Source organism: Heliangelus exortis, chromosome 1, assembly GCF_036169615.1.
Source record: "Heliangelus exortis chromosome 1, bHelExo1.hap1, whole genome shotgun sequence".
Lineage (NCBI taxonomy): Eukaryota > Metazoa > Chordata > Aves > Apodiformes > Trochilidae > Heliangelus > Heliangelus exortis.
Window position 1 is genome coordinate 116,508,841 of NC_092422.1, and position 16,583 is coordinate 116,525,423.

The 16,583-nt window shown below is 42.9% G+C and overlaps 1 protein-coding gene across 1 annotated transcript in view; it reads right to left on the reverse strand.

Annotated features, from left to right (window-relative positions):
* CD58 (CD58 molecule) overlaps positions 1-16,583 on the reverse strand; it is a 41,719-nt gene that overhangs the window by 13,768 nt on the left and 11,368 nt on the right. Inside the window, exon 7 of the mRNA XM_071734351.1 lies at positions 16,253-16,321. Within this exon, the coding sequence (XP_071590452.1) occupies positions 16,253-16,321 (69 nt within the window). The remainder of the gene's footprint in view (positions 1-16,252; positions 16,322-16,583) is intronic.

The following is a 16,583-nucleotide window of genomic DNA, read 5'->3' on the forward strand; positions in this document are numbered from 1 at the left end:
GTTTTAGGCCTGCCTCACCCTCTGCTTTCCCTCTGGTAATGAAACTCCAGATGTGCTTCTCCAGCAACAACACTGTTTCGTTCGGGAGAGAATAATGCAGGACTAATCAACCCTGATATCAATATGTAGGTGTCTCAGATAGCAACAAAAGAACCAGCATCAATAATGGAGAGGGCAGGGAGAGACAGAGATGCAATGAAGTGGGGAGAGGAAAGCCAATCAACTTAATGAAATAAGGCGCAAGGTTAGTGAAGGGCTATTTATAGACTCCGTCTTGTTCAGCCCTGTGCACTTAGAGGCTGGTTCAAACTGGCTCCTTAACAGCAGTAATAATCATTACGGAAAAGAAAGAGAAAAAAAAAGTGAAAGCTTGGAAAATTCACTGCCGGAGGTAAAGCTTTAGAGCAGAGTCTGGCTGGAGTCAGAAGTAACTGCATTACTGAGAGATTGAAAGGTTAATAGGAAACCAGCTGACACTGAAAGGGAACAATTAGAGAGGTTAAGGGGCTTAATATTAGATTAATGGTTGCCTGGAGGAGCAAAAGCAGAGATTTCAGTAAAATGGCAGAATGGTGTGCAGAAGGCTGTTTTTCATGGATGAAGAGCCCCAGGTCTGCTCCTGCCACTCCCTGGATGAAGTGGAAGAAGCTGGCTCTGACATTCTTCGTCAGTCTTGTTCAGTCTCCTATTTTCATCTCTCTTCCTTCCTTCTCATTTGTTTGTCTCTTCAAGTCCCTATGGGTTTGCTCTCTCCTCAAGTGCTATCTGTGTGGTCTTGTCTTAGTGTCTTCCTTGTGTTCCTCCTCCACCTCCCCACTGTATCCTTAAAGTTTGTAATAATAAAATGATGTTTAGCGTTCCCATGGCCCTTTCATTCCTCTTCAGCATTCTGCTCTCCAGAGGCCGGGGGGTGGGGATGGCCACTTTTATCCCCATTGCCCTTAACCAGCAGTCAAAGATTCAAAGATTAAAAAAAAAAAAGTTGACAAAGATCAGATGACAGGTCTGCTCCCCATCAAATTCTCCCTGACTAGATGGACAATACTGACACTGGTGAGGTCCCTGACTACCAACAGGCATTTAAAAAGACTTTTCAGGAGCAGGAAGATGTTGGGCATACTGCATAGAGTACTGATTTAGCAAGATAGGAACTGGCATGGATCAATGTTTTCTCCAAACTCAAAAGGGGAGTTGAAGATACTAAGGAGAGGACATTCAGTGGAAGGAACTCAGTCACACCAGATGAAGGGCTACATGTATGTTGCTGTTTCCTGGTGGGTTGAGCACTGAGAGGACATGCAGTTAAAACATGCCTCTTACAGGAAGACAACAGAAAAGAGGACGTTCTGTAGCTCAGAGGTGCTGGATGTTCTCCTGAAACATTGTGCTGCAGAGAGGAGATAAGCAGTTCTCTCTCCCCCCACAGTACAAGAGGAGCAGTGAAGGATGTGTGATGGACTTGTTGCATTTGTACAATGCAGACTCCCCAGCCACAACCTGATCTATCCCATTTCCTCATGGTCACCAGGGTTGCTAATATAGTCAGTCCCCTGACTGTCCCTGTAGCTTGGTACTAGGAGAGCCTTGTCACATAGCACCACTGGCTGCTGCTTAGAATGGAGCCGGGAGCATTGAACTACTCCCTGCATCCACTTAGGGACTCCTGAGACCCAGGGAGGAATTATCCCCTCCTTCAACAGCCACAGCTGCTGCACTTAAGGATCTTTCCAAATGCTCCTCCCACAGGACAGGGAGAACTTTCACCAAGTGCCTGGCCATTGGCAGCTGCTTGTGGATTCAAACAAGCCCAAGCTGGCTGGATCCATCCATATCTTCCACTGTTTCCCACATCACGGCCTCCTCTCTAAAAAACTCCTTGGCAAGATTAGAAAGCAATGCACTCAGCACTGCCTTCTAGGGCTGTAAAAGCCAGGCTGGGACTCTGACACTGTGCAGGCACAGTGACAGAAAAGTTTCCTCACTTGTGATAGTGACAGTGAATGTCCCCATCTAGATGAGTTGTGTTTCTTCATGGCATATTACCTCCAGAATACTTGAAATGAAGTGTTCTGGCTTAATGCAACCTATGGAAGTCACCCATGGGTTCCCAAGAAGAGAACAAGGAGGCCCTTGCTGGTATCAGCAGGCAACTCAAGCAGTTTTCTTCTTAGATCTGTGACAGCTGAGGGCTGACTTCTTACCACTGCTAGTTGATAGAAAGATCAGAAAGATGGCTAGGGAAGCATTTGATGGGTGTATTACTCCCCAGGTCTCTCTTCCATGCAGCCACATCTGCTTAAAAGCAATGAGACTGAAGGGACAGGCTCTCCCTCCCATTTTCCAGTCCTAAATAGGAGCATTTCTTAGATCTAACATAAACACCTCTCCCCCTGTGCCTGGCTACCCACAATCCTGGAGCTGCACCTCTGTTTTGAAAGATCCTCTATCCTCACAGTGCTGACCTCTGCCAGAGCCTGGAGGTACCTGTCACCTCCAGCCTGCTGTGCCCCAGAGTCAAAAGCACATTTCAGCTAAGGATCTGTACAAACAGCCATTAATCCTCAAGCCACCCCTAGGAGCCAGGCCCATAATTATTTGGCTTGCCATTTATCTCTGGAACTCACTGTGCCTGTTCCCTCAGCCCGGGGATGAAGGAAGGTAAAACAATACCTACCATTTCGTAACAAATTGCATATTAAATCCACTGCGGCTCAGCCATTAAGGGAAACATTACCTTTTCCATAATCACCTCCTGCAGGCAAGAGCCTGAGAAAATGTAGTAACAGCTATTCTTTAACAGTTAGGTAAAGTTTGACAAAAAATTTAAGTGGGAAGCTCTGGGTGCGAGAGTCAACAAGTGGCAGTTTTCCAAGAGCAGAAATCAGGAATCCTACCTCTTGATTTCTTGTTTTATCAGATGAACTCCCTTTCCTCCAGCCCCCGTCCCTTTTTAGAGATGACCACCAAAGGAGAAGAAATGCCACTTGTGCCCTTTATGTGCCTTTGTAATAGATTAAGGAGCCTGTAGGATTTCAGTCCAAGGGAAAAAGATTTAAGTGTTTTTCCACTTGTTTTCTTACGTTAGAAATGCAGGTCTTTGGGAGCCTAATAGTCTCCAGTCTGTCTAGCCTAGATCGTGACAAAACCAGGAACAAATGAAAGAGGGCAAGAACGGGGCAGAGAAGAGGGGAGGGGAAATCGAGCCAAACGCATGAAGTGCTGTTTGAAAGTAACAACTGCATAAACACAGTAACACAATGACGCACAAAGTATCAGTAAGAAATTATGAGCTCATTAAGAGGTGACTCTCATGCAGCTCCAACCAGGGTGTGCGAACCCACAGAATTCAAACTCTGAGTACCCCAGGAAGAAGAAAAGGGGAAAAAAAAGGAAAAGATCCTCATACCTTTCTCTTATTCTCAACAGAAATCAGAAGTGGCATGAGATCTCAAATAAGGCAGACCCAACCTACAGGAATGGGAAGAACTGAGCAACAAAAGCAGCAAAGTCTGTCGTCTTTGTGCCTCCTGTGTTGGCCAGGCTCATGCAGAGGGATCCCTGGAGAGGAGATGCTGAAGGGAAGGAGCATGTGGATGGGTGGGGTAAACCAACAATACAAAAGGCAATTACAATGTGAAGCAGAGGTGAAGAAAGCAGCAGAAGGACAGGGCTGGAGCAAATGTCAGCACACAGAGGAAATGGTCCCACTCCAGTCCAGAGAGCAGAAAGGTCACTCCATTGGCTTCTGGCTGACAAAGCTATCCCTTCTCTGCCCTCTTTCTACACCTCCCTCCCTTATCTGTTCCAGGGAGGCAGCAGGAGCTCCTCACAAGCCTAAGCCCAGAAGGCAGTAAGGAAAAATTTCGGGCAATTCTAGCTGTACTTGGTTAAATACACTTCTGCAGCTGGGAGATTTAATTCCAACCAGTCTGTGATATTCAGGCTTTTCACTGAGGCATATGCTGGGGTTGAAACCCTCCTGACAGGAAGGTGGAGGCAAGAGTGAAGGGGTTTCAGCTGTGCTGAAAGGAGCACATTAGAACAGGTCGAGTCTGGATATGGCTGAGAGGTATGCAAACTCTCTTTGCACAAGAGCACTTGGTAGCAAGTCACTGGGTATTCCAAGGGCTAAAATCCAATTCAGCAAGCAAAAACATTTCCTTAGGGAACTTATTTTCCCAGTTCTTTGAAAGCACACTTGGGTAGCTTGTCCAGAAACTCCAAGCACAGAGCATTAAATAATAATATGTTAATTACCTCCGTCGTGACCAACTACCTGGCAATAACACTCCATATGTGCACAGTACACCTTCATCTAGGTGTACTGAAACCCAGGAGAAGTCCACAAACAGCCAGCAGTAACCAAGCACAAATCTTGTGGCTACCCCTTCCCTATGTCAGGGAGCAGGTGAAGACACAGCCCTCTTGGGCCATGCCTGAGCTTTCCAGCCCAAGCTGTGGCTTTACAGCCACACCTGTAAAAGGGAGCTGGTTAGGGACTGCAAGGAGCTCTCTGCCGAGCAGATGCCACAGAAGCCAAGCAATTCCTGATGCTCGAGCGGTGCCTGCTGGCCGGCCGTAGCAGAAGCACTTGGAAATGCTTCCCCAGATGACAAATTTGCAGTCAAGTTCAGGAAAACATCTCTAGGGGAGAGCTGTGTTCAGATCCACCGTGTTCCTGCCGGAGATCTGGCATCCAATTTCTCATCTGCTGCAAACAAAATGTCCCAGTTCCGTGAATCAGGCTGGTATTTATTTCTGTTGGACATCCGTCCCCATGCCATTTCTCGTCTTTCTTCACTCTTTAAATTTTTTTTTAATTTTAAGCCAATCTGAATGTAACAGATTATTACTTTGTTATGTAATGCAGTTTCAATAGTGCAGCTCCCCGAGAAAGTTCATGTTCTTTGCAGCGTTACCCCAGCAAACTCCTTAACCTATTTCATGATGGATGCTAAGAATATAAGGCACCTCAAATCACTGAGAGGTTTTGAAAAGTCTAACATTTTGCATGTCTTCTACATAAAGAAACATACTCAAAATGCCAATAATACCACTGCTGGGCAAAGTGGATGGAATTGTTGCCAAAACCACTGTCATTTTACTATTCTTATGATGTGCTAGGGAAGAGAAATGATGCTATGGGTGAAACAGCTCTCATCAGTGATGAATAAAAAATGATGAATACAAAACAGACGAAATCCCAAAAAAGCAGTTTTCAGATTACTTACGGTGGCACTCTTATGCCACCTCCCCAGGTGCACTACAATGTACTATACTAGACTATATCCTCAATCCCAGGATCAGAAGACAATTTAGATATGAACAGTAAAAAATAGATAGCCATAGTGTAGTTTCTGAATTTACAGTATGAAGCAGAGTTCTGTCAGAAGATTGGAATTACGTCTCTCTGAGTCTAAAGCACTTCTAGGCAAAAACCACACACCTCTCCATAGACAAACAGATAAGCACACAGAGCCTTGCTCCTAAGTCAGGAGTTTAAAATGTGTAAGACTGGGGATGGCAAAGCATTGCATCCATCCTCATGGGTATTCCAGGGGCTGAAACAGCACAGCAAACTCTCTTGGACCCATGTTTCTCACTGATGGCAGGTGGTGCCATTTTAGGCAGCCTCAGGTAAAGTCCTCCCATTATTCACATTTGTTTGCTATTTTGCCATACTTGAACTGTCAGGCTGACATTTTACATCCTCAGCAGAAATAGGAGAGATGTGGGCGGGAGGTTGGTAGGCAGACAAAAACAACAGTAAGGCTTTTAAATGCCTTTCTGAAGAAATGGATGCTATCTGTACTGCTGCTTGAGCTCCCCTGTGTTGTATATAAGCCAAAAAGGATCAGTTGAATATGCGTTTAAGGTAGACACCAGCCAAATGCCTGTGGTAGTGCAGCAGCTGCACAGCTTTTTAACAATCCTACTGTTTCAGCAGATGAAAGCACCCCTCTTCCCCACACCCTCACCAGCACAATTCAGTGGAGACTGCTTCATCTAGGGAAAATGGGACCCCAAACAGTTCAGGGTCCAGGGCAAGTCCTGTTCTCCTGACAAGTACTGTAGTAACTTAAACCCTTTCCACTCTAAATGCTCCAGCACACTAAGAGTATAATAATCTACTGCTCCAGCAGACTTCCCTCCCCTACACAAGCAGTGCACAATACACAGGTGCACACACCTCCATGCACATACAGAGAATATAAATATTTTTGCACACACAAAGCACAAGATTTCCAGACATCATCGGTCTTTACCCACAAATCAAAGCACCAGCTTGTACAGCTTATTCGTTGTAGAATCACAGAATGGTTTGAGTTAGAATGGACCTTGAAGATCACCTTGTTCCAACCCCTCTGCTATGGTGGGGACACCTCCCACTAGACCAGGTTACTCAAAGCCCCATCCAACCTGGTTTGGAACATTTGCAGGGAGGGGACAGTCACAACTTCACAACTTCAGCCTCACCACCTTCTTCAGTGAAGTGCTTCTTCTAAGGTCTAACCTAAAATTATAAACAACTTGTCTCCTGGATGCACTGTTTCTCTTTCTAGCAGAATGGGTGGACAAGAGCACAGGGAACTCCATCTTCTCTGCTACCTGAACACAGAGTTTCACCCAAACATAATTCATATGTAAATTGCCATGTTGAAGTTGCTTGCGCATTCCGTTTCTCCACGTGTGCAGTAAAAGATCTTACTAGTAGCTGCAGCTAGAAGTGAATTGAGCTCTACTTTAACCACATGAAAACCCTAAGACTATGCAAGCATGCAGGAAAGTCAAGACTTTGTCAAGTAATCAGGAAACCCATGCCACAGACTCAGCCATAATTTTACCCTGTCAGTTGGTCCATCTGTAAATAGAGGACCTTAGCACCAGCTGTCTTAGAGGGTAGAACATTTGTTGGCAAAATCATCAGATGCTGTATTGTAAACATTTATGACTCAAAAACACCTGAAAGAAAGTGAATGGCTTTAAAATACATCTTGGATTATGCCTAAAAGAGAATACCAGGGGGATTTCATGAAGTTAATATAAAAAAAAGTCAAATTTAATGTTGAAGCAGGATCCATTTACTACCAGCAACAGGAATCTGCTGGAAATAAGTCTATTTTAAAAATGCATTCAGTATGGTGAAAATAATGGAAGGTGGTGTTGCAAATCTTATTTCAGCATTCTCTACTGTTCCAGTGTTTCATTTTTCCACTACAATGAACTTGTCACACTGTGTTTGGCTCCAGAAATAGAGAATTTCAAAACAACCAGATGATAAATAATTATCAATATGGAGCACATTATTTATGGTTACAACGTTTCAGCTCACCATATACTTGTTTCCATTGTGACACCGTGGTGATTAGAAAGGGATATTAAATGAGTTCTGGTTGGTACACTGCAGAACGGAACCAGAGGACTTCCATGACACAGAGCCAAAGAACAGCAAACAGTCCAGCTGCATTCAATCCACTGACACATTGGGGAACCATATAACAGTGGTCCCAAATTAGGTATTATTTCCTGTGACCTCTTTTCCTGCTAGATTTTCCCCAGGAACCAACCAGGTCAATACCCACTGGATGCCAGTGAAACTTTTCACAGGATGCTGGCACGTGTCAGAGCGGACGTAATTTAGCAGCTGTGCAAGGGCAATGTGCAATAAAACTGTGTAGAACCCACTCCCCTCCTCAGTGGAAAAATTCTGCTGCCCTGGTAAAATTTTTCTCTTCCTGCTGGTGAGGGGAGATAAAAAAAAGCAGTGGAGAAAGGAAGTGAAAGGGTCTTCAGAACCCAGCACACAAGTACAGGACACCAGCAGTCTTTGTGTAATGGAAAATGTGATCCACAGCATGCCTGGGTCACATCTCTTTACAAGGAACAAGTGTCCCACACCCATGGGCTGGCCCTTGAGGCCTTCAGCCTATAAATTCCACAGCCCATTTCTCATAGCTTTTTTCTTCTCAAATCCAAACTTTGGCCCACTCTGCTTACTGGCCTTGCATTACCCTAAATCATGATTCTACAGCTGAGGTAATTTCTCTCAAGTGTCCAGGCCCCTCTTTCTGATATTGTAAAGGCAATATAAAATGAAATAAATCTTAACCAATTTCTAATTTCTCTTAAAAAAATAAAAAAAAAATAAAAATACTGGCCATTAAAAACGCAACAATGCTTTTGGCCTCCCACAGGGTAAGCCATCCACATGCTCAGCAAATGCTCTTTGTCTGGGTTAAGCGGGCAGCAACCTGCCTAAAGCTTTTGGTGCAAAACAGCTAATCCATAAGTGATTAATCTTCAGGAACCTTTTTCTTTCATTCTAAATCAATGGCCTTCCTTAGAAAATTTCTCTCTCTGCACAGCAGAGGGAACCTGGGAATAAAGCAAGTCCTGCCCCAGCAGAGCAACACCACCCAGACACACAGAGCTTCAGGCTCCCACTCTGGAACCTAAAGCTTTGACACTCTTTTTCAAATGCTGCCTCCTTGGCTTCAGTGACAGACACCATCACCACCAAGGGCTTTCCTTGATTACTTTAGTGAAATCAGTTATTTAGGTTAGCTTAACATTCACTTAGAACTGAGAGCCTGCAATTTGAAGGGAAACCTCTGAACATGTAATTCTCAACCAGAACTGGCAGGAAAATGATGGTATCAATTTCAAGACATGGATCCTTTGTTGCCAAGACAAGAGCCTATTGCAAGCCTATTGCAAGACAGAGCCTATTGCAGCACGAGGCAAATTTCATAAGCATTTCAAGATACGATTTCTGATAAATTTACCCTTGGAGTCCTACAAAAACATCTGTTTAGTAGTACTGTACACAGAATTACTGGACCTTATTTGCACTTACCTCCACCTACTATTCCCCTCTCCATATCAATTCTCCTCTGTTCCATCTTCCTGGTCCAGCTCTCCACTCTCTTTTGCTTCCTCACCACCAGGAATCAAACAAGGATCAAAAAGACCGACTTGAATAGCACTGAATCCCCCAAGAAAGATGAATGGCAAACAAGCAAAAAGAGATATGATAGAAAACACAGTCTAAATGGAAAGGAACCTGACACTTCTAAGGGTGGGAATTAATTTTTACAAAGTGAAGAGGCACAGTTTGTCAAAATGCTAGAAAAAAATGCCAGGGACATGCAGGCCCTTCCTCAGATATACAACACAGATGAAGCAGATACTGCATTATACCCAGGTTTTATATTTGGGTGGTATAAAACTTGAGAAAGTAGAAATTTAGATGTCCTTGGGAGTAGGAGACACTGCTTTCTCTCATGACCACTGGTTAAATCACAGTGGTCCATATGGTGTGTTACAGTCAACTCTCCTCACCACCTTTTCAGGAGGAAGGTCCCCTTGAAGTAACCCCTAAGGCAAAGCTCCTCAGAATTTTGTTCACATACTCATTAGGGACACAGGAATGTCCTTGTGCCTATGCCACTGTTCAGACTGCACTGAGACAGTGTGAGCACACAGGCTCACCTCCCCCTTGCTGCTTTGGATGTGAGTAAATCGATCTGCTACTCCTTGAAGAGCATTGCAAATCTGTGGTCTGGCAAATCTGTGTTACCAAGCCTGCTTTTAGATGTGAGTCTGCTCAAAAGACAACTGTGCCACCTGTTGGTGTTCCTGCTGTCCCCAGCTTCTGATGCAATCCTGCTCCTGGGAGCCACTCCTCAAGACTCCACTTGTAGAGCCCCAGATGAAGCTACCTTTGGTCACCACTGAAGGCTCTTTCAACTCACGCTGTAAACTATTAAAGATTGTACCCAACAGTTGCACAGCCAGTGACAAAACAGAGTGTAACTTTTCAACCAGCACAGCTAGGTCCAGGACAGGGTGTCTGCAACCAACTGAAAGCCAGCCTGTGCACGTCAGCACAACACAAAGCTGCCTTGACAACTGTGGTTTGAGATTGTTGCCCAAAATCCACGAGATCACTTCTACACCAGCAGTCGAGCTCTGATTTCATTTGTTGGGGGATGAGGAGCAACATCTCCTGCAGGCACTGCTGTGGTAGCTTAAAGCTAGTAGTGAGTCAGGACCAAGGAATCAACTGGGATCTGACGTTGGGAGCTTAAATACTTTGCAGCAGCTTCTTGCTGGGAGTTTCTGCTACAACATCAGCATGAGCTGGGACTCCGAGGTGTTGGAGGGCAGGCTCTCTTTTTGGAACACAGTCAGCATTTCCTGGACTTGAGTCATATGTCTGTATGTTGAGTGAGCTTGTACTCTTTGCTATTGAAAACCACCTATTTTTGCATTCACTGAAAAATAAGATTGGAGACATTTTTTTTTACAGAATTAAAAGGTCTTTATTCTTCTTTAGTCATTACACGGGAGACATTTGGAGAGAGGGAGAGGCAGAACAGCACAGCAAATGCTGTTGCCAGGCACAGTAAATGCTGCCACCAAAACTGGCAGGAAGACTGGTCAATTTATTCTCCCAAACGTCCAACTTCATATCCATATGGAAAAAAAGTATCTTTAAATAAAGAAACAACAGTAATAGTAAAAGAGCCCTGAGTTTCACCCTTGTTTTCAAAATTGTTAAGTCTGTACTTTTACCACTGGGTAAGTTTCTTATGCCCAGCAAACACTGTACAAAATGAGTGGGTGAAAGCAGGCAGTGAGACACTGCATAGCTTGTAGCACTTGGTCTTAAATCAGCCTGCCACAAGTGGTTTTTTCTGCTTCTTTTAAAGCCCCACAATTCCATTAATTACACTGAAGACTCCCAAAAACTGTTGTTAGTTAACCACAGTTGCTTACTATTTTTGAAGGCTGTTGCTTTCTTGGTTTGGAAACAAAGTTGAATGATATCAAATGTCAAGAAATTTCCAAAACTGCACCCTATATGAGACTTGAATGCTGTTTGATATTAAATTGTACAGAATGAATGCAGTGTATTGGATAAATGGGTATAGTTTTGGGGAGCAATTTCAGCCAGTTCCTCCAAATAATTTTTTTTCTCAGTATTTTTTCTTACAATAACAGAAAGTAAACCTCTGACCAAACAGGAAAACAAGCTACAATACACATGACAAAAGTTGTTTTTGTGTGGAAGCTTGTTAAAAAGCTACTAAGAAGCAGAGTACCACCCTGATGAACCTATTGAAAGTGCAATGGAGAGCAGTGGCTTTGACTTAAAAAATGCATACAAAATAAATTGCTTTGGGTTAAATATTATTTTGGGGAATATTTACAGACTTTTAATGTTAAATAAAAAATGTAGGTATATATAACAAAAAGACACTGCAAAGTTTTTAATAAATAATGAGCTTCAATGTATATATAATCTCAATTTTCAAGTCTTCTTTCCTGTCACAACCTATTCTAATAAGAATAAAATTATTCTTATTGCCTAGAAATGAGTAGGTTGACATTCTCTTGATGTGAAGCAGAAGATAAGACATAAAAAAGAACCCAAGAAGTTCAAAAAGTATCAGAAGTTCCAGGAAAAAAAACCCTTAAAACCACTGCTAATAGCAGCAGCTTTGTTCTAGTGCAACAACAAATTGAATTGTAGTTCTACCACACAGTCAGTCACCATCAGGAGATTATCAGTTTGCCAGTCTTTTGCCACACTCAGGTGATAGCTACCTTGGAGAACATTTGTCTGTAGCACCAGCTCATCTCAGCTGGAGAACTGAGGTGAGCAAATGTAAACTTGTGTCCATATGGAACTGCTGGTGGAGGAACGGTCTTTCTTCTGACCACGGAAATGTACTGATCCAAAACTGCAAAGAAAGATGATTAGTTTTTGTTCTATCTATATTCATGCAAACTAATGACTTTGTTAATCTCTAAATTCTAACTCTAAAAATGGCCCTTCTTATATTTTGTGTTAGTAGAGCACTGTTTGATACAAAGGAAGACAAAAGATTTTGTCCATCACTTGGCCTATCAGTCTTCTGCAGTGACACTAGAAAAGGAGGTTGACCTTTCTGAGAAAAGAAAAATAAGCACAGGAAATATCTCATCAGATCTTCATGAACTTCTTTGTGGATTACTTCAGTGCTGGTAAAGAACCTCCAAGGGAAAAGGCATCCTTCACCATTGAATTCTACTCCTCATTTTCCATTGTTGTTTGGTCCACAAGGCCTCTGTTTGCTTGTGATTTAAGATCTGAAGCAAAGAAAAGGACACAAGTAAATTATTATGTCTTCCTTTCTAAAAATTGCACTAGTTACACAAGAATACTGCAGACTTTAAATACTAAGAAAGTGTGAAGATGAAGTAAGACACTGTCACATGATCCAAACCACTCCAATTATAGCACCTATACAACACGTGGCATCTGATAGTCACTAGCCATTTTACCAAAATTATCTGTTCATGGTTAGACACATTCCTATGCAATTGGGGTAGAAGATTTATCACTTACTGCCAGCCATCTGCTAAGTAGCCAGCAACCTGCGAGGCTGCTCTGCCTCTGTGACTTTGGATCATGTAACTAGGCTCTTGAGACAACACTCTTCTAAAAAGTTTTGGGTCTGTATTCTTAGTATCAGCTGTGCACCACGCATGCACATGATACTGCTGCAATTTCCCTCACACATTACCCAGTTGCTTTTGCAGTCTTCTCTTTCTGAGGACTGCAAATAGAGCTCTTATTTGACAAGCAAGGAGGCTGTAGGAAAAGTCACAGTGCAGGGAGTTAGGATGCAGCAAGTTCAAGACCACACGCACAGCCACTGCATGCAACATGCATCAACCTCTAACCAGGCTGATTTCTGATAAAGCACACACAAGGCCCACTTACATGGGAGTTTCTGTCTTGGTGCACACAGTTTTAAGGCAAGAGTATAAGGCAAACCCACTGGCTGTTCAATGGCACTGTCATTCAGTCTTTGCTCCTATTTTGATAGCACTACCTCTCCCTTCCCTAGCCTCTAGCTCAGCATCACTCCAACCCAGGACAAGATGCCAGGAGGTAGTCTAGGTAAGCAGGATATGGCAACACATTAGCATTCATCTCTGCAGTCAATGAGAAAATGAAAGATGTCCCTAACCTGGATCTCACAAGGTTCCTGGATAGGTCTGAAGTGTTTTTTTTTATTTGTATCCTTAAAATCCAAGCAGGTTTATTGCTTTACCTATGGCTGATTCAAGCCAGATGGATGACAAGGCTGAAGAACCTGATCAAGAACCCAGTTGGGGGCAGGTGTTGCTGCTATACGCTTGTACTTATATGCAGTAAGAGGACCTGAATATGAAATCAGTGTTCTTTCAATTTATAGCTATGGTGACAGGCATCATGTTTCACACTTCCCACAGAACATGTAAAATGTTCTGTCCCCACACAGCTCACAAACAGCATCAAAGAAAGCACAGCTACATCTGATGTATTGGAGTGACTTAACAAGATAACTATTTTAGATGCTAAACCTTCAAGCATGACACAGAAGCACAGTTGAGACAAGTACGTAGCCCATCACACAGGCCAGGAGTAATACACTGACTTACTCCATTTGGTCTTCAGTATTACTCCTCAGCAACCAACAGGATCTGACTTGGTTATTACAAGATACCACAGCTTCCTCTCCAGGTATACAACCCTGTTTTAAGTCTGTTTCCTTGTTTCATGACAGTTCCATTGGCAGTTTTGTCTGCACCACAGAGTAGGGTTTCTTATACTCCATCCTAACTCCCTCGTACCCTTCCACTCATCCATGTTTTCTCAGATTCAGAGATAATAAGTATTTTTTTTACTCTTTTCAACATTTCTTTAACAAATATCTGAATGTGATTTCTGAGCTGGTAATTGAACAGAAGAATCAAACCTGGCAGAACAGAAAAAATGCAGAGGGAAGGTGCCAGTAGCTTCCACACTCCTGTGCGTTTTGAGAATCTTTAAATAAATTATCTGCATCAGTAGTCTTCAAAGTGGGGTGGGCACGAAGCAATCCATTGCGATGCAGGAAGAAAACATTTCTGTATCATTAATAAAATTTAAAAATTTAAATATTGTCTACTTTATCCTTATACTTTTTCAATTCTGCTTTTATGCATGCTTTTAATGCACGCAACTCTTGAGTACAGTAGCACATGTATATAATTTATAAATAAATATACATAAATTGGATGTGTATGTTCAAAATATTTTACTCAAGGGATGCCCAAACAAAGTGGTTCAAACACCATTGATCTACAACACAAAAAGCAGAAACCAAGGCAAGTATGAAACACCCATAGTTACATCACTAAACTAGGGGGTATATGACAGACAAAATGATTTTTTTCCTTTTCTTTTGAGGAAAGGAAAATGATTTTCAGTCACACTGAAAACTTCATTTCCTACCAAACATACCACTTATACACACTGGGTTATAGTGCATATTTTCTCAAAAAGCTGCTTAAATTTTACTTTAAACATTTAAGTGAGATTAAAAATTTCAAATCAAGGAGTTCCTAGTGACTCAATTAATATATTTGTAAACAAAAGCTTTCCATAGCATAATGCATTATCCCACATTGGAAGGGACCCACAGGGATCATCACATCCAACTGCCTGCTCCTCTCAGAACTACCTAAAGCTAAACCTTATGAATAAAAGGATCATCCAGACTCTCCTTAAACTCTGACAGTCTTGATGTCATGACCACCTCCCTGCGGTTCCAGTGACTGACCACCCTTTCAGAGAAGAACCTTTTCCTAGTGTCCAATTTGAACTCCCTCCTGAAGCAGCTTCAGTCCATCTCCTCATGTTCCATCTGTCACTAACTACCAAAGAGAGATCAGCATCTCCCCCTTGAGGAAGTTGCTGAAAACAACGTGATCACCCCTTTTGTTTCAAAAAAATAGCGTATCTTTTTTTTCCCATCCATTCCTTTCTTCCTTCACACAGTTTATTTGCTATAGCTCACCTATTTGCACATCCCTTTAAAATAAGATTTAACCTTTAAGTCCAGCAGAAGACTGCCCAGATTTTCCTGCTGGATCAGTTCCCTGGCTCACAGAGGGGTGTGAACATTGGAGCTCACCCAAAGAGCATGACCTCGACTTTTAGTGAGAGTTAAGTGGCCAGATAGGCTCCGGGCATAGTACAAATTATAGTTTATGTGGAACAGATTTCACTTAGAGCTTTCTAAAGTCAGAGTAAAGCATGCTTAAACTTTGGTAAATTACAGCAAGTCTCTCAAACCCATGGAAGTTGAGTGCCCTCATTAGATGGATTCTAAATTCAGCAATAATTCTCAGTATCATCTTAATCTGGGGAAGCTCTGCAGAAACTCCAGCAATGAGAAAAGCTGGATAGTTCTTTATTATAAGGGTGGTAAAACATTGGAAGACATTGCCTAGAGAGGTGGCAGAGGCCCTGTCCCTGGAGACATTCAAGATCAGCTTGAACAAGGCTCTGAGCAGCTTGATCTAGTTGAAGATGTCCCTGCCCACTGCAGGGGTCTGGACTAGATGACCTTCAAAGGTCCCTTCCAAGCCAAACCATTCTATAATTCTATGATTCTAAATGGAGGCCTGTTATCCCCCCATAATAAATGTAACATACATGATGTTACACTGATGACTCAGTAAAGGTTCTAACTAATTTATGGAATATGAAACAACTGTTGAACTGATTTTCAACAATATCTGGAAGATGTAGTGGAGATCAATTCTTCTCCCACAGGGTAGCAATCAGTCTTTTCGTTCCATATGTTAGCCCCCAGACCCACAGATCTGGTTATTTAAAAGAGCTTTCCCACCCTGTTCATGTAGGTTTTTAAAACAGCAAACCACAAGAAACACACAGATTAAGTAAACTTTGCATTTTTATGACCAAAGAAAGCACAGCTGCATACCTAAGCAAGAAAAAAAACCCACTTCAGTGTTATACAAAGTCAACTTTAATCTGATGTTCAACAGGACTCAGAAATAACAAGGTGGGACTTTAATTCAGAGATCTACCAACACAAAAACATACTTCCTTACTGGCACCTCAGCCCCTATCAGCCTATCAGTCAGGGCATGGAATAAAGCAAAAGTGCAAGCGTGAGCAAGAGGTGTGTTATTAATGAATGTCAGGAGCATTTAATCCTGCAGTTTTAAACTTGCTAAATCAGCCAGTCTGCCACCACAAACATCCAGTTCCCCAGCACACACGATTGTGCCCCACCCTGCCCCCCAGTAATTCTGTTTTCCACCTGAGCAAAAGGGGTCAAAGTCACAGCCTGTGTGCCACTCCCAGCCTCTGTGCCAGCTGGCACACTCTCCCACATTTTGGACCTTCTCCCTCACCTACCTTCTTTACTGCACCTGGGAGAGTTGCTCACATCCTCCTCATTTCCACCTTCTGCACCCTGGGTCACTTCTGCAAGGACAACAGGCAAGACTCAGACAACTCTGGAGCTCACAACATTCACCCTCTCCAGCCCAGCTGGATCCAAATTAACCTGACTGAGAGCTGGGCCAGTTTTTTGGCATCAGTAATAGCCCAAGCCAGTGTCCCCACCCCACAATGACACATACACCACCTCTTCACTCTTCTCCATACCTGACTCTGACTGGTCCTCATGATCCCTCCCAGACTTTGGAAGGGACAAGCACAGAAGGAGCATTAGGCAAAAGCCACC